This window comes from Sycon ciliatum, chromosome 3 (genome assembly GCF_964019385.1).
Source record: "Sycon ciliatum chromosome 3, ocSycCili1.1, whole genome shotgun sequence".
NCBI classification, from domain to species: Eukaryota; Metazoa; Porifera; class Calcarea; order Leucosolenida; family Sycettidae; genus Sycon; species Sycon ciliatum.
In genome coordinates, this window is record NC_088645.1 from 37797640 (window position 1) to 37820781 (window position 23142).

General features: G+C 46.2%; 1 protein-coding gene across 1 annotated transcript in view; it reads left to right on the plus strand.

The window, feature by feature from the left end:
- Nucleotides 1-19604, plus strand: part of LOC135812115 (uncharacterized) — a 36003-nt gene extending 16399 nt beyond the window's left edge. Inside the window, exons 11-20 of the mRNA XM_065325443.1 lie at nucleotides 1460-1640; nucleotides 4616-4807; nucleotides 8821-8982; nucleotides 9596-9694; nucleotides 10820-11071; nucleotides 13542-13937; nucleotides 14516-14788; nucleotides 16376-16582; nucleotides 17810-17836; nucleotides 18821-19604. Of these exons, the coding sequence (XP_065181515.1) occupies nucleotides 1460-1640; nucleotides 4616-4807; nucleotides 8821-8982; nucleotides 9596-9694; nucleotides 10820-11071; nucleotides 13542-13937; nucleotides 14516-14788; nucleotides 16376-16582; nucleotides 17810-17836; nucleotides 18821-19140 (2109 nt within the window). The 3' untranslated portion in view covers nucleotides 19141-19604. The remainder of the gene's footprint in view (nucleotides 1-1459; nucleotides 1641-4615; nucleotides 4808-8820; nucleotides 8983-9595; nucleotides 9695-10819; nucleotides 11072-13541; nucleotides 13938-14515; nucleotides 14789-16375; nucleotides 16583-17809; nucleotides 17837-18820) is intronic.
- Nucleotides 19605-23142: the final 3538 nt, after the last annotated feature.

Genomic DNA, 23142 nt, shown 5'->3' on the forward strand with positions numbered 1-23142 from the left:
TATGCTTCTGGTAGCTGAAGGCGGCTATAACTTTGCAGACTGTTCCCATTATAATCTTAAAAATACATCTGCAACATTGGAATGAACTCTATCAGGCCATTACGTTTGATTTTAATTGATGTTTTGGTCCACCTCACACATCAGCCAAAAATTTGATTCAGTAAACCGTGCTCCTAGGTACTTCACATTGATTCAAATGTCAAATGTCAAATGTCTAATGTTTAGCATAGGAACCACATAGCTTGGCTGCGCCTCTTGAAGAAATGACGCAAAGCTATCGGGCAAATTTCGGGACCCCACGGAGTACCGATATTTGCGTTCCAAACCCAATGAGATTGTTAGTATGGGAAGCCAAGAACTCTGAAAAGAAAGCCTAGCCACCATATTTGACTTGGTTGGACTGCAGAAATCACCCCTTATATACCTTATTATTATTATTAGACACAATCTCATAGCATGTGACAAGCATAGCTAGTGCAGGGACAGAATCCCCTGAGACAAGGGCGTTGAGCCAGCCACGGCAATTGTAAGCTAGGAAAACAAAGCAAAAATAATATGAATTAAAGCAGAAAATGAATGGAAAATTACAAAGAAAAACGATTAACGGAAGTGAGCACTATCAAAATTCGTACCTGAACAGAAAACTACAGTCCAACCTCGTTCAAGGGACCGAACAAGTTTGTTTGTTTTTTCGGGAGTTCTTCGTACCCAGATCTGAAGAAAAAACTTGATATGCATAACATATGGATTGTATTCATGTGAAGGTGCATGCTGTGGCAAATGTAAAACATTGTTTTCATAACATAACCCAGCAACAGGTAAGTACAATGTGTAAGGACTTCATGACAGCATTACATCCGTCTTGTAGCATGTTTTGCCAGCACAAGAGGCCTCGACTATCGGGAAAAACTACAGCCAGCGTACCCACGGAGACCGAAAGTTCGTACTACACGCTGATCTTGTTCAAATCACGCTTGAAGTTAGTTCGTCTTCACGAACGTTCGCCGCACAGAGTTCGTCGTAAACGAATATTTTTGACTTGATAAGATGCCTGGCCAACCATAGGGTTGGCCCTAGTTCGTACTAAAGGAAAGTTCGCCTTATCAGTGTTCATACTAACGAGGTTTTGACTGTACAACACAATAGTCTGAATAAGACAATAGTAGAGGCAAAATGCTGGGATGTGGGTTTTGTGCAAAATGCTAGGAAAAAGTGTTTTAATCCCTCCCATTTTTCGGGACTGACATTATTCTGATGGGATTAAAGAGCTGGGCAATTTTGAACGAAATCAATCTGGCCGTTTTTGTTGGGTTCCGAGATATTTTGCACATGTGATGGAATATGAGGCGCCAAAGAATCCGTGTGTACGCGAGTGCTGCATGTGTGCGTGTGTGCGTGCCTGCGTGGAAAAGTAGCGGTTCATTGATCGATATTGTATTTTTTCTGTATTGTCTCCCAGCACTGCTGCTACGGTCGCGGCGGGAACCTGATTGATTTCGGTTTCTACCGACCTTTTCAGCAACTGTCCGATGCTGACTCTAAGTTACGCTCAGCTTGTCATGTCGGAGGTGTTCTGTCACACTTCTTTTCAAACCGTAACTCTCCCAAGCCCGCTGACGAGCGTGTTCCATTCTTGATGGGTAAGATCTGTGTTAAGTGTGCTGTGCCTGCCATTCGCAACCGTACATGAAATGAGGTTCACACATGAATGCGAAACTACCGTATTTCAGTGCTGGCACAGGACAGCGCCTAGTGAAGAGTTATCACCAGCAAATCGCTGACAAAGAAATTGCAGCTCATGTCGACATCTCCAGAAAGTGAGACCAATCCGGCGGACACACTCTGAAGCTCACAGAGGACCGGGCAAAGGAGCTAATCAAAATAAACACCATGTCCTGAGTGAAACTCTCGTGCAAAGGACTTTCAGGAAACTAGCCGAAAAGCCTGGTGCAAGGCGTTAGGACTTAGGTGCAATACGCACAGGTGCTACATCTAGCGGAAGCTATCACTGTGCTGCATGTACAAGCACTAGCGTGAGTGCTGATCAGCAAGTACGACAAGCGCAAGAGACGATTTGAAAAAGGACACTGATATGGCGTTGCCTTTTTGTCTCAAACAAAGCCGCATCATTGCAACGGACGGGGATAGCACTTACAGCGAACACGTGGGCAGTCTCACTCAGCTTCTGAGCGGCGAGTTGACAGGCACGCACTGGCTGTGAGCGTGATTCGAGACGAGGAGAAGTGGAACAAGCTATCGTGCAGCAGCTGTCCGGATCTAACCTTTTGAGCTCTTCCTCCAGGGACGATAGTGGCGAAGAGGACGTGTAACTTGCTTGAAATTTCGGCTGAGTTGCTTACTGACATGTAAATAATCATGTGCATAATGCTTTGGGATCGTGGCATGCTTCAAATATATGTATTTCCTTCCTGAGACAAATGTGAAGATAAGCGCCAACTGTAACTGGGCGGACCAAGAAGTAGTAGTAGTAGTGGTAGTAGTAGTAGTAGTAGTAGTAGTAGTAGTAGTAGTAGTAGTAGCAGCAGCAGCAGCAGCAGCAGCAGCAGCAGCAGCAGCAGCAGCAGCAGCAGCAGCAGCAGCAGCAGCAGCAGCAGCAGCAGCAGCAGCAGCAGCAGCAGCAGTAGTAGTAGTGCCCAACATTGTCCCATGATAATGATTTCTTGAGTTTTTGGACATTGTATTGCATTGCTGCTCCATCTACATGGGTGTGTTTGTGTTTTTTTCAGGGTGCAATTTTTAAAAGGAAGAAAATATTAAGATAAAAATGATTAATGTGAAGAGGTTAATTAACCCTTTGAGGACTACCAAAAACCACCTGGATTCCTACCATTTTCAGGCGAAAAATCGGTATTTTCTAAAATTGATCTAGTGTCATAAAATCCGGTTCTAAAGAGACATAGACATCAGTAGGCAACAAAAACCAAAGTTTCTACATCATATTTCCATTATAGTGGTCAGAATGGTCAATTCAAAATAGGTGTATGTTGCGATTTTCTCCAAAAAATCGGGATTTTCAACAAATAATATAGTGTCCTAAAGTTTGATTCTAAAGAGACATTGACATCAGCTGTCATCCTCAGAAAAGTAAAAAGGATCACACTGTTCATCCTCGCTATCGCTGCTCATAAAGATAATGCCGAAGGCCTCAGACAAGGAGACACTTGACAGGTTACGTGCCATCGGCACTCTCAACAAAGTAGCAAGTTAGTTTCAAATTCCAAATAATTTCTCGATCGTCGCATTCTCTGAGTACACTCGGACGTCTCTTATCCGGGCACCTTGGGACCGGGCACTGCCCGTATCTCAGATTTGCCCGTATCTCAGAATAACTCATCTACCATGTATCATATTACTTTTTGAAGAAGTTTATTTGGAACGTATTGCACATGTTCAGGATACAAAAGGAACCCATTGATAAAAATGTGTGGATTACATAGGTTGGCAGTGAAAAATAAGCACTTCCGAATACAGAAAAAGTTCAAAACCCCCAAATTCGAAGCATTTTTGCCATAGGAACTCAAGCTAAAGGTGCCCGGTAGAGAGACGTGCCCGTATCTGAGGCGTCCGGATAAGAGGCGTTTGAGTGTATACTCAAATGTGGCCGGTTCTCCACGGGACCGATGCGGATCGACTGCGACATGCCTCACCTTGATGAAGAATCAGATCGTAGTCGTCTGAGCAACATATGAGCGACATCAAGCACCTACAAATATATCGATATCGCCATTTTCTCAAAAATGGATATACTCGTCTTTAGGAATCTAGCTATACCTAAAAAAAAACGGATATTTTCGTCCTTCGTCCTCTAAGGGTTAAGAAGTCTGAGTAGAAGCAAGCGAAAAGGGTACTGGTAAAGAAGGGGGTAATCAGGAAGTGAGATAATAAGAGATCTTTGCGCCTAAGATGCGCCATTATGTTTCCCCCGTTTTGCGCCTAAGATGCGCCATTCTGTTTCCCTTCTTTGCTACAAAAGGGTGAAGTTCACTATCTGTTAGCCATTCTACATTATCAGCATTCACAGACGAGATCCTGATGATCGAAACAGCTGTGTCTGAAGGAACAGAGTACCAACTGAAGTGTCGTTTTGCTGAAGGTGTGCTGTGGCAACTTGTTGAGGTCGGCCGGAGAGCGCAGCGGTGTGGTGTGGTGGTTGATAAGAATCTAAACTGGTACTTGGAACAACAAAGAGTAGAAGCAACACCAGGATGTGGTTGTCACGAAATACAGACACGTCCCTGTCTGACCACCGTAAATTTGACCATCGCAATTCAGATCCTTTTTGGGTAAATGTAGACCGGTGCTTGAAGTGCTGCGTATACTTCGGACAATGCAGTACCTATGTACTATGCAGGACCGATGCAATCCGTGTAGCGTGGAACCAGTCAGGAAGAGGATTACCAAATTTAGATACGCGAATTTATACGTACACCATTTGTCAGCGTAGGAATAGGTAATGTCTACTTGGCAGCACATTAAAAACTTTTCCTCACACAATTTTAAAGGGTTTACTTCGAAAGATTTCCTTGAAAATTCTTTCAATGAATAAAGATGTAATGTTGACAATCAGCTTCCCTTCCATATTTCTCTTGCCCAGGTGTCGCTTTCGGAGATCCTCATCTTGTAAGCTTCAGAGGAAAGAGTTTCGATTTCCATGTTGTGGGGGAGTTTGTTCTTGCCGCCGTAAGCGGAGTTAATCATAGCCTGGAAGTTACCGCACGGATGGAAGTGCATCCGTTATCAAATGCTGCCAATTTTACATCGATTACACGTGTCGCAATCCGAATTAGTAAGTATATGCATCCGTGTGTGTGTGCGTGCTTGAGTGTGTGTGTGTGTGTGTGTGTGTGTGTGTGTGTGTGTGTGTGTGTGTGTGTTGTGTGTGTGTGTGTGTGTGTGTGTGTGTGTGTGTGTGTGTGTGTGTGTGTGTGTGTGTGTGTGTGTGTGTGTGTGTGGGTGTGTGGGTGTGGGTGTGGGTGTGGGTGTGGGTGTGGGTGCACATCTGTCTTCTCTTTCTCGGACTCTTCTTGACTTTTCTTTCATTCTCCTGGGTGGTTACCAACAGCCAGTGTATGCCGGAGTATGTGGTGTGGTGTGTGTGTAAAAAAATGAAAAAATGAAAAGTCACTTCAAACAGCTGTGTGGTGAATACCAGGCTAAAAATAGTGGCGGTCAATTCATCAGCCTTGCAAGCTGTTGAATGGTGTAATCCCAGCACAAGCTGCTATGTCTAACATAGCTGTTCGCTATCATCGCTTCCGCGATGGGCATGTCTGAGGTCTGAGGTGTGTTTGAGTGTTTATGTTCGTCTGTGTGTATACCGTATTATCTCTAATATAAGCACAGTCTCCAATAATAGCACATCTCCAATAATAGAACACCTTGGAGCGGCATTCAAAAAATAGAGTGCTCAGTCTCCATTATAAGCACACTGTGTAAATTCATTATCTGGACCGGCGAAAAAACCCTGAAATGTGTGTGTCTGACATGAATTTGGCATGGCAACAAGCCTCTGAAATGAGGTTGAAATAATAATGGAACAGTCTCCAATAAAGGAACGTCTCCAATAATAGCACGGTGCGGAGGTACATTGAAAAAATAAAGGACCGTGGTTATATTAGAGATGATACGGTATGTGTATATGTGTGTATGTGTGTGTATGTGTGTCTGTGTGTATCTGTGTGTCTGCGTGTGTGTCTATGTGTGTCTATGTGTGTCTGTGTGTTTATGTATGTATATGTGTGTATATGTGTGTACATGTGTGTCTATGTGTGTCTCTGTGTGTATGTGTGTCTGTGTGTATCTGTGTGTGTGTATGTGTCGATGTGTATCTGTGTGTGTCTGTGTGAGTCTGTGTGTGTCTGTGTGTGTCTGTGTGTGTCTGTGTGTGTCTGTGTGTGTGTGTCTGTTTGTGTCTATGTGTGTCTGTGTGTGTCGATGTGTGGGGTCGAATTTCCTTGGGCACTGCCTGTGAGTGCAAGCGGTCACATCACATAGCTCAATAGGCTACTCTGCCAAACAGTGCAAAGTGACCACAAGAGAGTTGAGCCCAAGGCAGGGCTACATACAAGCCGGTATCTGTCTTGAAGAGGGTGCAACTACTGTATGCGAGCCCGTCACATACAGTGAAAGCTCGTTAAGAAGAACCGACTGATAAGACAAACTTTCGCTTTAGAAGAACTAGTGTTCATAGCTCTGTTGGATAAATCACTGTGTATTCATTGGGTATAAAATACGGATAAGAAGAACTCCCGTTATTGCGAACAAATACCATGGGTCCCTTGGTGTTCGTCCTAAAGAGGTTTGACTGTAATGTTAAGTTCTGCCATCGCAGACCCAATAGCTGGAGTTACACATGAACTCTTGGGGGTGATTTCTTGCCTTGCTTCTAGGCATGGGACATAATAGACTGCAGGTGGTGTCAACAAATGATGCCTGCTCCATTTCTTGGTTGGTCATCTTAATTAAGTTTCCTTGTTCACCACGGGCATTGACCATATCCAAATGAGCAGTGATCAGCACTGAGAAAGTATGTTTTTAGATCACGCGTAGGGGCTAGCTGGTCCGGTGCAACCATGGAAAGGCAACTGACATCCTCCTTTCATGTTGTGTTGCCCGTACGATATTCTCGCACTGGGTTCCGTAAACTTGCAACCGTCAACTTCGCCAATAACGACTGCAGATATAACGCAAATTCAGCAATAACCACAGAGTTTGCATGCCCAGAGCAAAGTCCCATCTAACTACTTGGTCCGCGTCAGTGATATTGTCGCTTATCTTTCAGCTTTGTTTATATGTCGCCAATGCTTACTTGGGAGCCCATTTCATCCCAATTTTGGATAGCAAGTTAGTTTGCTAGTACCTGAAAGGTCTGGCTAGAGTTCGAGTGGATTTCGAGAGCGACAGGTGGGTGATTCTGATTGATACAGCGCCGCATCAAAATAGATTATCTTGTTACGCTGTGCAGGCAAGAGCAGCGCAAGCCACAAGAAAGTAATCGGCTACTCGGAATCAGCTCCATTTTGCTGAACGGCCGAGATCGCTCACCTCAGGGATCGCTCATCAAGCTGAGATCGCAGCTCCCTTACCTCCAGCTCCTCGCTCGGAGTATCCAGCGCGTCGTAGAGATTTGCAAGTACATGTACTGTACGCGTCGTCGTCGTTCAAAATAAAATCTTGCAAAGAACGGCGTCTGGTTTGAACCACACAGGCTGTCGTGCTGCCCAGGCGAAGTCCTATAGAGAAGGTGACCGTCACGATCGACTTCTCTTTAGAAAATAGCCAGGTAGCGGAGAGGAAGAGAGATGAGCTTGAAAAAGCAAGAGAGTCGATCCCGAGCAAAAATATTTGTTGCCAGCGCCGAGAGCAGCTACGAGGAGGACCGAAAAAAGTGGGAACCCTTCCTTGGACAATAAATTCCTCGCAGCAAGTTGTCATTCTATACCTTACTGTCCATAGTAGCAAGTTTTATCACTTCAGGTGCATGCGTTCATGTCCAAAGTCTAAGTTCAAATTGTCGAAAGATAAGCGACAATATTGCTGACGCGGACCAACTATATATTCAAACAAAAAAACTCTAATACATATATGGAGACTTCCACTGTTCACGATAAATCTGCAGTTGAACTCCTTTTATTTTTATTCGATTCATACTGACAATAACTGAGAAATCTAACTCATACTAACATGAGAGAGACACGAAGGAGCCAAGAACTGAATGAGCTAGCCTCGCTTGGCTGCGCAGAACTACAACAATAATTATTTACATATAAAACGAGCGAAACCAAAATATGTGTACGTCAGCAAGTGAGGAAAACACTGGACCGTAAACTACCCAGCACAGCTACTCAGTACACAAAAACTGCAAATGTGTCAATATGAATGAAAGGTAGCTGGTTTCAGATAAATGAAACCTGCAGACAAGTCTTGCATCTCTCATAGCTAAAGATACAAACGCACGCAGATAAACCAGTCAATGGTACAACCATGACTCACAACAACCGAAACCCTGCGTAGGTGCAGGAAAACCGCACCGACAGCATGAGACTCATGACAATCGTCACAGCCTTCAGCGAAACGATACTTCGCGAAACGACGCTTCGCGAATATGGACATTTTTCTGAAGCCCCGCCGAGTGTCGTTGCACGCGAAGTTGACTGTTTTAACAATATTATTACTATCGACATAGTCGTGGTGAATCACTTATGTGCAATAGGGTTGGGTATAAGGACAAACCTCTTGGTGTAGGGAATTGTGCTTTGGAAGCAAACACAGCATGATATCAGTTGGGCGAGCAATATAAATAATGAAAAAAATCCTTACTGTCACTGGACAGCGCAGTGATCAAAACATGGCGTACAGAGCACATTACAAGCGAAAATCCAGCGGACCAAAAGGTGAGTACTGTAAAAGCTATACAATTATAACGAAGTGCTAACTCTAACGAGTTAACGAGGAGTACTCTGTCGTTAAAATAGAAATCGTTATACAGAAATCGATACATACACTGTCCTATTGAGCGTTGGGAATAAGTGAGAATCGTTACCTTTGGTACACGTAAACCAGTCAATGTTGGGAAATCGTTATACATGCGCCAGAGTTAGAATAATGGCCTTTACAGTAGGCACCTTTTTGGTCCGCCGAATTCTCGTCCAGACTGGATGTCTGTAGTCCTGTCTCAAAGGCAGGCTGGCAATAACTGTCTCCGAGCTGCAGAGCAGTGTTCCTTTTTTTTTATTAAACATCTGCCACATTGCCAGCGCCTGTCTATTGTGTGGTGTTTTGTCCGTACTGACCATTCAGCACAAGGCACGTCCAAACACACTGAAGAGGTGTACTCGAATGAAATCGGCCGCCTTGAGTCTAATTCACCGTACTCGTCCTCACCGGGAGTTGTTCACCTTGGAAGTTTCTCTGTCAAGGTCGATGTGCAGCGTCACCCAGTATTGGCCCTATCGCTGCACAGTAAGTACATTTCAACGTGCGCTCACAGCGCGCGAGTTTAAGACCGCAATGTGATGAAAGCTTGCTGACTATTCCTGTCCTGATTATTGCCGCAAATAAACTTCTTCAACGAGGAGAACATCAATGAAGCGTAATTATTACTGAAACGGAAAGAACTGCGAAGCAGTTGTACAGTTCAGAAATACAAAGAGTAATTAGACATTGAATCAACTGAGTAACATGTTGTCAAAATAAACAGTTCTTCGTCTTCAAGTCAGACGTGCACAATCTAGCACAAAACTGACAAGGAGTACTGAGACAGTCCACAGCATGAAAGTCAGCTTGAGCACTGCTCGATAGAGCTAAGCCAACTGTTCAACTGAGATCTAGCAAGGAAGAATTGGTCACATACTTTTTGCTATTCTCGTGCCATACCCGTGTTGAGTGGAAAAATAGGACCAAACTCCAATAGTATCCAGCAAATTAAGAGATAGTGCTCTTTTCTAGCTTGTAGATAATCACTGACCTACATCATTGCTGGCTATGAACCCCGTGTCCGAATAAACAGATCTAGAACTAAAGTGTATATATATGTTGACCAGTTCTTTGTCCCTTGATCTTTCTGGTTTCGCAGTCCCACGGAATGCCCAAGTCACTGGTCTACTGAATATTGATCGTGACAACGAGCTGATCTTGGAAAACAGTACTGCACTCCGAGAGGAGGCGAAAAAATGTAAGTGTTATTATTTTGTGGGGGGGGGGGCGTGTTGGAGGCTCATTGCGATTGTTTCAGCGTTTGACTCGGAACACCACTGATAAGACCTTAGCTGTCCGAACGGCTAGCTGTCCTGAGAGCAAGTGTTCAGAATTCTGTAACTTTCGACAGCAGCCGCAAAGCACAGTGTGTGTGTGTGTGTGTGTGTGTGTGTGTGTGTGTGTGTGTGTGTGTGTGTGTGTGTGTGTGTGTGTGTGCGTGCGTGTGTGTGCGTGCGTGCGTGCGTGCGTGCGTGTGTGTGTGCATGTGCCAGCTAGTTCGGTTGGTGGGTACACTTATGCCAGATAGTGTTGGGCCTGTTGCCAACGGGCTCGGCTGCTTGAAGGTGTATTGTTGTACCTACCACCTTTGTTGGTTTCAGGGTTCATATACTTTCTATTTGAAGTATACATACCTGTTAACCATGGACTGCTTCTGGCTAGATTAACTCTTGTGTAATCAATGGTGCTAGTGAAGCTTATATCAGATCCACTCTGATTTAGCCACCCACACTAGTACCAAGTATTACCTTCACTGGGGGCAGGGGTACCTGCAGTTGGATCCCGGAACGGATACCCTGATGCCGTCAATCCTTTTTCTGCACCTTGTCCTCACCCACTTACTGAGGTGTGGTGAGCCCATAAGTGGGATCATTTCAAGTCCACCCTAGTTTGGGGATTTCAGGGGGTGTCGGCCGTTGGGTGGTTCAATGGCCAATTGAGTCATCTTTCCAAGATTCCTTTTGATTCCTTTTGAGTCTCTCTCCCCTCTCCCGGGGAGACCCACGTGACCAGTTTTGGCAGTGAGCAAGTACAAGTACAAGTGAGCATGTGAGCATGTGAGCATGTGAGCATGTGAGCATGTGTGTGCATGTGAGCATGTGTGTGCATGTGAGCATGTGTGTGCATGTGAGTGTGTGCATGTGAGTGTGTGCATGTGAGTGTGTGCATGTGAGTGTGTGCATGTGTGTGTGTGTGTAGATGTGATTGGGTTGCGTGTGTACGCATGTGAGTGTGTGTGCATGTGTGTGTTCATCTATCCATGCGCTTGACCCTTTGCATCATTGTTTCGGATTGGTCTGATCTGTGTTTTCCGATTCCACAGACCAAGTGGACAAGGCGAGAAGTCCTTTCTCATACACCGACTCTCCCGACAGCAGTTATGAAAAATTTAACCCGACCAACCCGCCAACAACAGGAAGTGTAAATAGAAGTGTGAATACATCAGACGAAACAATTTCCAAATGCGAGGGCGAAGAAACATGCATCGCCGACTTTATTCTTACCCAAGACTATGAGTTAGCATATCGCTCTCGTGATATAGCTCGTGTCCAGCGAAATGCAGCCGAGATATTCTGTAAGTATACCTTAGTGAGCTGATAGCATTCCCTTTATATATGAGCCAGGGACTACAGAAACCACCCTATGGCACTTTTTGGCGAAATTTTTTTTTCTCTCAAAATGTTGGTATGGTATGGTAATGTGCTCAAACAAAATTTCAAGTTGATCTGCGATGGTAAAATGTGCATAACCACCTATTTAATAATGGCATATCAATTGAGCAATATAGAGCAAATTTATGTACACAGTATGTAATGTTCTTTGTATATCTTCATTCTTGCTACTACGTAGTAGTTAGGCAGTTCAAATGTATAGTGAACTATGCCCTCAGCTTCATCCAGTGACGCCTGCGCGCCGTCCACTAAATCTCGGTAGTACTGCCGCTCCTCTTGTGCTAGCGATGTGTGCGAACACAGGGCCTGGACACTACATTTCGTCTCTTCCTCTGTACGGGCGACACGAATTTTGTACCACAGATTGTCACACAGTGCGCATACGTCTGTCCTTGGCTTCATCACTTTGATGTGTGCTGCCTGTCTCCTCCAAATGTGGCAAAATGACCTGTAATGAACAGGCGAATACTGTGTGACGGTCTTGGTGTAGATGTATGCAGACTTCTTGTGCTCGGATGCTGGTAAGTATACTGGAGGGTCCTCAGCACGACCTCGCTCCGCTGCAGGTTGAGGTAGACCGTACATGTTAGCATAATTATGACTAAATAAACTGCACTACATCCTGCTCTATGTCTGCTGAAATGGCCAAGTGCTCTGGTGGTCTCCCAGTCAAGCCATGTTGTGCCAGTTGAACGACTCCTTTGTTTGCCTTTTTTGAAGGCGCTTCATTTCATGACTTCCAACAGCATGAACTGCCATGAACACGTCTTTGCACAACTCGTAACCACGTACATGATAGCGGAAATAGAAAGGTCGATCACCACCGCCAGTCATCGACTTTCGCATGCTTCCAGTCAGTGCGCCCAGAACAAACTGCTTGAACTGTTGAAGCGTTTTTTCGATTCTCGCAGTTTAGAGACTTCAAATATGTAGTCCTCGAGCTGCTGCTCTGGGATGACTTTCCAATGATTCTTCGACTTGCATCCACAGCCTCTCTCAATCCCATCGCGTATGTCCGAGGAGACCACGCTTCACCTGCTCCGTCGTCGGTGGCTCAGGTGCGGGGGTATCTGGTTCGTCATCCGATTCCGAGTAGTCGGTGTCACTCTCCGCGTTTGAAATTTCCGAGCTGTCGGGGCTTGGCGTTTTCGACACAACACTAGCAGCACTCGAGCTTGCTGTGACTCCATACGTCTTCTTCTTAGGTGGCATATCATCGCCGTCGCTGTCAGCATCGGTGTCGGAATCGCTCGCGGACGACTCGCGGGTGCCAGCGCTGAATCCGTAAAAATTCTCTTCGTCCGATTCAAGCGCCTTCGCATCAGGGACTAGTCGACTCCACACAGAATCGAGCTGCGTCGTCTACTAGATGTTGTAGCCATAATCAATCACAGTAAGTGGAGCCTCATGAGTTACTCGACAATCGCTCGAGCTCGGAATCCTTCCCCGACCACCTAACAAGACGAGAGACGGAGAAGCTCGCAAAACAAAAGTGACGAGTTCTGCGCTTCGCGTAACTTTGAGTCGCGTGACTTTGAAACGTCATAACTTGATTTTGATATCAAACGTCGTAGGGCGGTTTCTATAGTCCCTGGCTCATATATATATATATATATGTGTGTGTGTGTGTGTGTGTGTGTGTGTGTGTGTGTGTGTGCGTGTGTGTTTGTGAGAGACTCTCTCTCTCTCTCTCTCTCTCTCTCTCTCTTTCTCTCTCTCTATGTTCGTGTGTGTGCATCTGTTTGCATGTTCGTGTGCGTACTAATATTATGTGCATGTGTGTATGTTTGTGTATGTGTGTGTGTGTGCGTGTGTGTATGTGTGTGTGTGTGTGTGTGTGTGTGTGTGTGTGTGTGTGTGTGCGCGTATGTGTGCGTATGTGTGTGTTTGCGTGCGTGGGCGCGTGCGCATGTGCATGTGCGTATGTGTGTGTGTGTGTGTGTGTGTGTGTGTGTGTGTGTGTGTGTATGTGTATGTGTGTCTGTGTGTGTGTGTGTGTGTGTGTGTGTGTGCGCATGTGTACGTGTGTGCGTGCGCGTGAGCGTGTGTGTGTGTGTGAAAATAAGACCAAACACTAGGGATTCACCGGCCAGAAAAAGCCAGCTCATACATGTACTGCAGCTGTGTGGTGTAGACCAGGCTGAATAGTGGCGGTCAATTCTTCAGTCTTGCGAGATGTTGCATGGTGCCATCCTAGCACAAGCTGCTATGGCTTCTGTTGTAGCATCGCTATCATCACCTCCTGCAAATGGTGTGTGTGTGTGTGTATATGTGTGTGTGTGTGTGTGTGTGTGTGTGTGTGTGTGTGTGTGTGTGTGTGTGTGTGTGTATGTGTGTGTGCATGCATGTGTTTGCTTGTGCTCCGCTGGCTAGCTAATCTCCCAACACTCCCACCAATCATATCCGCAAGCACATCAGTTCTGCACGCCACATTCAACAGATCGAGCTCGATCATCGTGACGGCTAGAGCTGCAGGAGCCAGGACTATAACCGAAATAACATTCGAAGCCAGCACTCCTTTGTTTTCCTTTTCTGCAAAGAACGTGTCATCGGATAGCATGGAGTTGACCTGGCTACCAGAAGAGAGGTATTTTGCTCAATCCCATGATCTTTATCTCAGCGTGTCGGCAATTGATGACACCGGTGCCAAGGCTAGCAAGACCATTCCCGTCACCTTTTGTGGGTGTTATGGAGTATGTGAGCAGCCACCCGCAGCTGATGATCTGATGCTCACTTTCACCCAGCTTGGCTGTGATTCTTGCGACACGGGTGAGTTGTGCTACGGCCACTGTGGCAATACTCTTCTCGATCGTGTCCTGCTGCGGCTTAAAATGCGAGTGCTTCTGTCATCTTTCGTGCACGATGCTCTCCAATAGAACCGCGTGGACTGCATGCACGCAAATGCACATGCACGCGCACATGCGCGCGCACACACACACACACACAAATACACACACACGACCACACACACACACACACACACACACACACACACACACACACACGCGCGCATGCACGCACAAAAACGCAAACACACACACATGTACTTGTACTTGTTGCTCACTGCCAAAACTGGTCACGAGGGTCTCCCCGGGAAAGGGGAGAGAGACTCAAAGGAACCAACACACACACACACACACACACACACACACACACACACACACACACACACTCACAAAGTCCAATAACCTCACACGCTGCCTCTGGCTCGGTATCTGATTATGTTTGTGAAAAGGTACATGATGTCATCTTTGCCATTTTTTGTTTGCTTTCGTCATCTGCATGTATTCTATAACTTTTCTTTTCTGCGATTGTTGCAAATTTCCTTTTAATATCCAACTTCACAGGTCGAACTGGACATAATTGTGCCGATGATCTTGATAGCTGTGTTTCGAATACCTGCAACGAACCGCACTACGAGTGCATTGATGTCCCACTGCCCGGTGACGGGTTCAACTGTACCTGCACGCTCGGTTTTGAAGACCAAAAAGGCTCTTGTGTAGATGTTGATGAGTGTGATGGTGACATCTGGTACTGTGGAAATGGCCAGTGCATCAACACGGAAGGCTCTTACAACTGTAATTGCTCGAGAGGTCACTACTGGAACGGAATCAAGTGCGGTGAGTGCATGTGGTAATGTGTGTATGTATGTATGTATGTATGTATGTATGTATGTATGTATGTATGTATGTATGTATGTATGTATGTATGTATGTATGTGCTGCGCTGATGAGTTCACAAAGAACGAAACAGCATGCTGTCCGCAGATTGAGTATGTATGTATGTATGTATGTACCGTATTTCCCCGATTATAAGTCGCACCTTTTTACACTAAAATCCAGGGTGAAAAAGGGGGTGCGACTTACAATCGAGCATGACTTACTACTGAAGTCAATATATCGCAACAATATTGCTCAAACCTGAAAATGTGGGTGCGACTTATAATCGAGTGCGACTTATAATCGGGGAAATACGTTATGTACGATCAAGCCGGTGCTGTGTGACACCTGCGGCCGGAGTTTCTCTCAGCCCCACTACATGGCGTGTCACAAGTGCACAGTGGAGCGAGCAAAGCCGGTGAGAAAGCAGTCTGGGTCTGTTCAGTGTAATGCGTGCGGCCGCTGGCTCCTATCCCGTGGGGGCTTGGCGAACCATCGGTGCAGCAATGATCCAGCTCATTCCCTCAGTCAGCCTCGACGGCAGCAACAACAACGGAAACCGCCAGCATTTCGAGACGGGCCAGGTTTGACGTGCTTTGTATGCCAGCAAACCTTCACGTCCATCAGTGGAAGGACTCGACACAAGTGCAAACTGACTGACATCCAAACTGCAGCGGCACCACCCCTGGAGTGCTCCGCCTGTCTCCGGTCCTTCCGCTCGACTAGCGGCCGGACACGCCACCGATGCGGCAGCGTGACTAGTACCATTTGACCTGTCCCTTCGGGGACTGCGTAGCCAGACTTGGCAGCAGGATCGAGATCAAGATCAAGATGTATGTCTTTCCTCCGTTAAGCAAAACTTCGTTGCGTTTTTACGTTTCAGCCCAAATCATTCTATGGCTACGAACACGCTTTGCAAAGTGGAAAACAAGGCAGCATATGAAAGATATTTATTTACAGATGTCACACAGCTCGTTTCAAAGCAGCCCAGCTTCACTCTTCGTCTGAATCTGATGACGACTCACTCCCTGATGACATTGAGTCTGCATCCTCGCTGACTATCGCCGCCAGCGCCCCCAGCAATCGAGAGTGCGCACGTCGGGGACCGCGCCGCAGCATATGTTATGTCGAGGTTTATGTTATGTAGGATTATGTTGTGTGGAACAAAATTTGTATGGGAGTGATGCTGCTTCGGCGCGGGATTTGATTTTTTTACTTACTAGCGAGGTTTATGTACAAGTGAGAGTTGTTATATCGAGAGCAGACCTGTATACGCAAATGTCGATTCACCTTGTCTTATTGATTGTTGTTATTAAATTACTGCCTCCGCGTCGTTTGTTTAAATAATAATAATCATAATTGCTGAAGCTTAAATTGACCGACTTGACCGCAAGTTATTTTGCATTCCTCGTTGGTTATGGCTAGCAGATCCCTTAGACGGCGTATGTGTTCGCTTATGTGTTAGTGCAGTTGCTTGTGTTGTTGTCTTGACTATTGCATTAAGCAGCGGTTTTTGACGTCTGGCATGTTTTATGTGTGTGCTTGCAGACGATGTAGTCGAAGACAACATAAAAAAACCTACACCTGGTGATAAGGTGCATCCAACCCCCTTTGCTGGGAAGGACGGTGAAGGAGGGAGGAACAGTGTTGGCGGCCCTCCAAGACACAACGGCTCCGTAGACGCTGCTAGCACACCTATTCCCAAAAGCACAACCACGCGGCATGGTATTCAAGCGCATTTCAATTCAACACACGGTAGGCAAGGTGCTGGGCATGAATAGCTCTCTCTCTCTCTCTCTCTCTCTCTCTCTCTCTCTCTCTCTCTCTCTCTCTCTCTCTGTATCTCTCTCTATCTCTCTTTCTCTTTCTCTCCCTCTCTCTATCTCTCTCTCTCTCTATCTCTCTCTCTCTCTCTCTCTCTCTATCTATCTGTCTCTCGCTCTGTCTCTCTCTCTGTCTCTCTCTCTGTCTCTCTATCTCTGTCTCTCTCTCTGTCTCTCTCTCTCTGTCTCTCTCTCTGTCTGTCTCTCTCTCTCTCCCTCTCTATGTCTCTGTCTTTGTCTCTCTCTCCCTCTATCTCTGTCTCTCTCTCTCTTTCTATCTATCTATCTCTCCTTTCTTCTTCTTCTCTCTCTCCCTCTCTGTCTATCTCTCGCTCTCTCTCTCTCTCTCTCTCTCTCTCTCTCTCTCTCTCTCTCTCTCTCTCTCTCTCTCTCTCTCTCTCTCTCTCTCTCTCTCTCTCTCTCTCTCTCTCTCTCTCTCTCTCTCTCTCTCTCTCTCTCTCTCTCTCTCTCTCTCTCTCTCTCTCTCTCTCTCTCTCTCTCTCTCTCTCTCTCTGCCTCTCTGTCAGTCTGTCAGTCTGTCTCTCTTTCTGTCTCTTTCTCTCTCTTTCTCTGTCTTTGTCTCTCTCTCTCTCCCTCTATCTCTGTCTCTCTCTCTCTCTTTCTATCTATCTATATATCTCTCTTTTCTTCTTCTTCTACTCTCTCTCCCTCTCTGTCTATCTCTCGCTCTCTCTCGCTCTCTCTCTCTCTCTCTCTCTCTCTCTCTCTCTCTCTCTCTCTCTCTCTCTCTCTCTCTCTCTCTCTCTCTCTCTCTCTCTCTCTCTCTCTCTCTCTCTCTCTCTCTCTCTCTCTCTCTCTCTCTCTCTCTCTCTCTCTCTCTCTCTCTCTCTCTCTGCCTCTCTCTGTCTGGCTGTCTGTCTCTGCCTGTCTGTCTGGCTGTCTGTCTGTCTGTCTGGCTGTCTGCCTGTGTGTCTGTCTCTGCCTGTCTGCCCGGCACGTGAACCCGTTAAATATTTTATACGACTTGTAACCTCAAGAGTCTTGATTAAAGCTACGTAAACACTTTCCAGACACGGTGCGAACGGAGTCGACGGCCGTGTCACACCATTCTCTTTCACTCGAATCCCAAGACAGGTCTAGATACATGTGCATACAACTAACCAATACTACTTTGTTCTGTGCCTCTCTTGTGTTTCAGAAACTGCGCAGAACACCGGTCAAACAAGTAAGATACACTGACCCCTTTCCCCTCTTCCTTTTTTTGTGATGGATTTTTTTGGCATTTTGGTGGTGATCGGTGTCTGATCTCTTCACCTCGCTTTAGGAGCTTCATCTGCGACCTGATCCTTGAAGGGTGGTGACGTTCCTACTGATGTGGAAAGATCGGTCTCTAGTCGAGTCTCGCACGGACCGTGATTTGTCTGCCAATGCTTCAGATAGAAACCGTAGGCGCGCAAATACAAGCCCCCCTTCGAATAAAGCCCCCTCTGGAATAGAGCCTGTCCCTCAAAGGCATTCAAAGTAATACAGCCTTGTCTCGAATAAAAGCCCGGGGCTCTAATCGAGCGCCCACAGTCCGTACGTTGGAGTGCAGTACATGAACCATGTACGGTGTGCACGATCAACACAGTGTGCTTTGCGGATCACTAGATCCATATTGGAGGTACGGGATCGCTCTGGCCCTCTGGGGTCAACATAGAGACATGCAAAAATGGGAACACCCTGCGCCAGAAACGGATGTGTGCAATCAAAGGAGAGCCGCTGAGACCGCGAAAATCATGTTTCTATTGAAAAAATAAAGCCCCCTCTCGAATAGAGCCCCCTCTCAAATACAGCCCCCCCCCCCCTCTGGGTGTCTTCTGGAAAAATAGAGCCCCGGGGCTTCTATTCGCGCCTATACGATAGCTGTATTGGCCAGCTAGGCCTCATCAGTACAGCTGGGAGCTTTCACTAAGTTAAACCGAACAACCGGCCATAGCACTTTGTTTGAACCGCAACCACATGCTGTGGGGGGGGGGGGGGGGGGTCTGCGCTGGAGCGCCCGAGACCATTCATTGTTTACCGATGTGCATGCACATGTATGTACCTTCGGAAAGAGGGGGAAAACAAAACAAAGCAAAAAAGACAATAGAACGTCGACTGGGTGCTCCACTAACCCTGATCCATGACGTGTATTTATTATGACCGTCTTTGTGTGCTGTACTCTCAGATCTCAAAAGACAAATCACCTTCGCGGCAGGAGGACTGGCTGGTTTGATTCTCGTCTCCACCATGCTGTTCGCTTTCTGGCACCGCACCCGGCAGCAGGAGAAGAATCAAGGTTCCTTTCACCCGGGCAAGGCTGTTTCCGAGGCTGACCTGGATTTAGAACTCTATCGCAAACCTAGCCGCATGACGTTGAAGAAGATTGCTTCTCGTGACTCGATTTTGGACGTTTCCGGCCAGACACCTCCGGTTCCTGGTAGTTTGGCGGACTTTAGCTCAATCTTGGAATCTACACTAGCCAAAGATAAGCATGACTGGCAGTAGTTTTTCGTGAAAGTGTGCCAAGTCGAACTGCTGCCAAAGTGACTTGCAATCCATCGATGACATGCGGTGTTTTCCTGTTGCGCAGCACCCGTGGAATTGTCCGTGTCTGCATGGACCTCTCTTAGCTTGTCTGTTTATCCATGCCAATGTGTATTCTATGTGCATCCTGTTGGAATGTATTCAGCCCAATCTAGTGCATTCTGCTTGCATCCATTTTGACTGTATTGACCCGTATCCAGTGCATGATGTTGTATTCTGTTGCTCCGTCTGCGTATATTTCACCCCATGTATTTACGTGTGTACCTTCGACATCATAGGATTCTTGACCTGAGTATAAAGATGCAACATCCGCTCTGCAAATCCAAGTCTGCTTTGCTAAAAGATGATTTCGATATCATTATTTCAACACTCTACAATGACGAATTGGATTTAGAACCATGGTGAAGCAGCGCAATAAAGACGCAGCCCATTAAAGAAGTCGAACCGCTTGCCTGTTGTCGTATGTGCATGCGTACTACTACTCATCCTTGGTAGTAAACTCTGTGTTCATTTGTCAGTACATAGATAGGCTTGGCTGATAATGCCGGGAGTAAAATTGGCAGAATTTCGTACCTTCGTTTCCCGAGTAAGAGCCACCATTTGAACAATTATACCCTTCACTCCAATCAAGAGTACATGAAAACCAGGGAGTCGTAAAATACCGGGAGGCGACACGAGATGCACAACCGCGTCGGATGATTGAGTCAGCTCGGGCACGAGTGCTGAGGGAAAAAATCCCCATGAGGTCAAAGCGGCGCAGGTCATGCACAAAGGGACGCGTTCGCTGTTTGGTCCCAAAAATCAAAAAAATAATCCTGCTCCCAAGGAATCGTCCGCCGGAGTGTCAGCAGTTGATTTGGTGAATCTAAGTTTGTGCCTTGACGGGGTAAAGGATGATGGAGCTTGACAGAGATGCCTGCCAAAGTGATGAGTCCACCTTGGAAGATGTAGATGACGCCACGTATCCACTTGGTGACCTGAGTTGTGGAGATGTTCAGCTGTGGACTACTGGTGAGATTCTCTCGTCTGCATTTTTTTGGTCTCGTCTTGTCCTTGTGAACACGAATGTATAATCTGTAGCACACTTAGCGCTCCGAACTCACCCGAAAAAATGGGAGTCTGCCCACGGTGCATTGTCTGTTCACTATGACATGTGACAGTGTTGAAACTGTGACAGGATATTATTATATTCATGTCCTGAAAATTACGTGTGTACCTAGTATGTAAATTGTTGACATTATAATGTACCTCCGCCCTCAACCCTTGCTTTGCCTATGTGCAGATCCATGTAAGAGTGGCAGTGCCACCATGGTGTACAGGCCTATGGAAGGTGAAATAATCCATGGAATTTGCGAACTGCTGACAATGAGACAGGCGAGTGTTAGTGATTTGTGCCTTCAGTTGCGCTGAAAAAAGAAAATACAGGACTTCTGAATAGGAAAGTACTGATCCCTGACATGTTTGGCTGCTTTTCGGACGTTTCCTTTTTCGGACCGGTTTTCGGAAGAGCCTTCAAAAATCGGACACTGTCCGAAAAATCGGACGGTTTGGCAGCACTGCATCAGTCACACTCGCCTGTCTCATTAAAGGGAACAAACGGGTATCTGGCTTAACGGGCGGGTCATCGGGTACCCTTTATCCGCCATACTATTTCCAAAAACGTTGCATTTGCTTGTGATCGTAAGCGCAACATGTCTTTTGCAGGCATTCTGATCGGAGAGAGATTTTCGGGCAACAATTGCTACAGTAGCCTTCCGGATTTCACGCCAGGAGGATATGCGAAGTCATACAAGTACACTACACCGCGACAAGCACAGTGTGCACAATAACTGCGCTACATGCTAACAGTCGAAATTGTCGTAGCTACAATGGATACCGAGATATGTACGGTACTTGTAGCAGGATTGAACGAGGAAAAACACACTCAAAGCTGTGGACTGAACTGTACAACTGTACAAGCAAGCTTCTAATACTGTACCCTACAATCCTACACGACTAACGGGTACTCGTTTGCTAACGGATCAGGAGCTAAACAGATGGTTACCCGGGTTACCCGGATCACCCCTTTCACCACTAATTAAAATACATAAAACTCTCCTCCGCCATGCGCTCTACAGGCGACCATTGCTACCCTCGGTAGCCATTACTCACACCAAGAGTACATAACCCCCAGAGTGTGCAACGCCTGATGCAGCTCGGCATAGGGTCTTGGTCGAGCGTAATCGGATCTTCTGATGTCATGCGTATACTCCACACCAGCGCAAGGCCAGTCTCGAGGCAGAGCACCATTGTTTTTCATCCGAGAGTACCCGCAACTCCCCGGGTGCCCCTCAGATGTGTACGGTGTTATGACGCAAAGATTCGATTACGCTCTACCAAGACCCTATGATGAGTTGGATCAGGCGTTGAACACTCTGGGGGAGGGGGGTATGTACTCTTGCTTACACCAATAATCTCAAAAAACGAAGGGGTCTCGGGTTAAACATTTTCTTCGGACAGCTGTCTCGCTTTTCAAAGGCTCTTCAGAGATGGTGATACTGGATATTGTAAATGACATGGCAGATTACCAGTAATATTTATAAGGTATAATTATTAAGGGTGCAATAAACTAGAACGTAAAGGAATATTCCCCAAACACAACGCAGTGCCAAGGGTTCCAGGAAAGATAGCAGGTTCACGATCGATTGCTTTCGGGTTTTCTTAGAGTAACTTTGACGTCACTTTTTGATGAAAGTTGAAACCAGGTTCTAAGGTATATTAAATTTTAGTCAGTCGACGACTCATATTTTACATGGCCTAGTGTTGACAAACATAGAAATACCCGGTTTGAATTGAAGCCTGGGGTGAATAGAAGCCTAGCCCTTACATTAGCTTCCAAAGGAATAAGCCCAGCTTTAATATACGACATTAGCGGTGAGTTGGCTCACCTGCGCAGGAGAAGCCATCACCTGTGTACCCTGCGGCACAGGTACATTGATATGAACCAACTGTGTTGTTGCATGTGCCATTAGAACTGCAATGGTGGGTCTTATCTCCACACTCGTCGTCATCTGAGCAGAAGAGAAGTGAAGTACCAGTATTTGCCACAGTATAAGCAGCGCCTGAGAATGATGCATGCTACTCGTTTCCATTTGATTTCTTCAATTTTACTTTATTGTCTCAGTATCTATTTAGCGACGTTTTGACAATTTTTAGGTATTTTGAAGTATGATGTGCAGCCTATATTTACTGTAGAGGCAGAACATTTCGTCTGTCAATAATTTCGTCCTATTCCAAAGAAAGGGAGTTCGTTCGGTTGAAAATTTCGTCCATGGATCATAAGAGTGTATAGAAAAGCTGGGCAAATCGACATTAATCTGGCATTTAATTTAGTCCAAAAGCGTCTTGGACGAAAAGACGACATTAAATTCCAGACGAATATCTCTGCTTATACAGTATTAAGTATAAACAGTGTGTTGCCACTTTGCCTCTTCAGCCACAATCTTCTTCAGCCTACTCAAGCTCAACTGATGAGGCGTGAATTCCCCGAAACACTGTGTATTCAGCAGGGAGTGGTGCTTTCTTGCCGGTTTGCCGAGTCGAAGGTTCGATGCACTTTTCGTGTGCTCTGGACGGCAGTCGTGAGTCAGTCAAGTGTCGAGTCAAGTCGGCGGAATAGCGCGAGCTCCAGTGTGGGAGCAAACCCAACCGTTTCGCTGCACCCGCGGCCAGGGTGCAGCAGCTTTAGTAATAGCTGGCGTGACCACTGCACAAGGGTTGCACTCATTTTTTTCTGACTGCAGGCCATGTGTTTTAAAAAGGCTAGCGCTTGGCGGTGGAAGTGCAAAGGACGAGGGCATGTACACTGTACAGTGTGTGACCGCGCTCATGCATTGCCAGGATTACAAAATTCAGGCATGGCAACCAATTACTTTGGTGTGCAAGATCGGTTACCATGGCAACGAAGCGAATTTCCATGGTGTT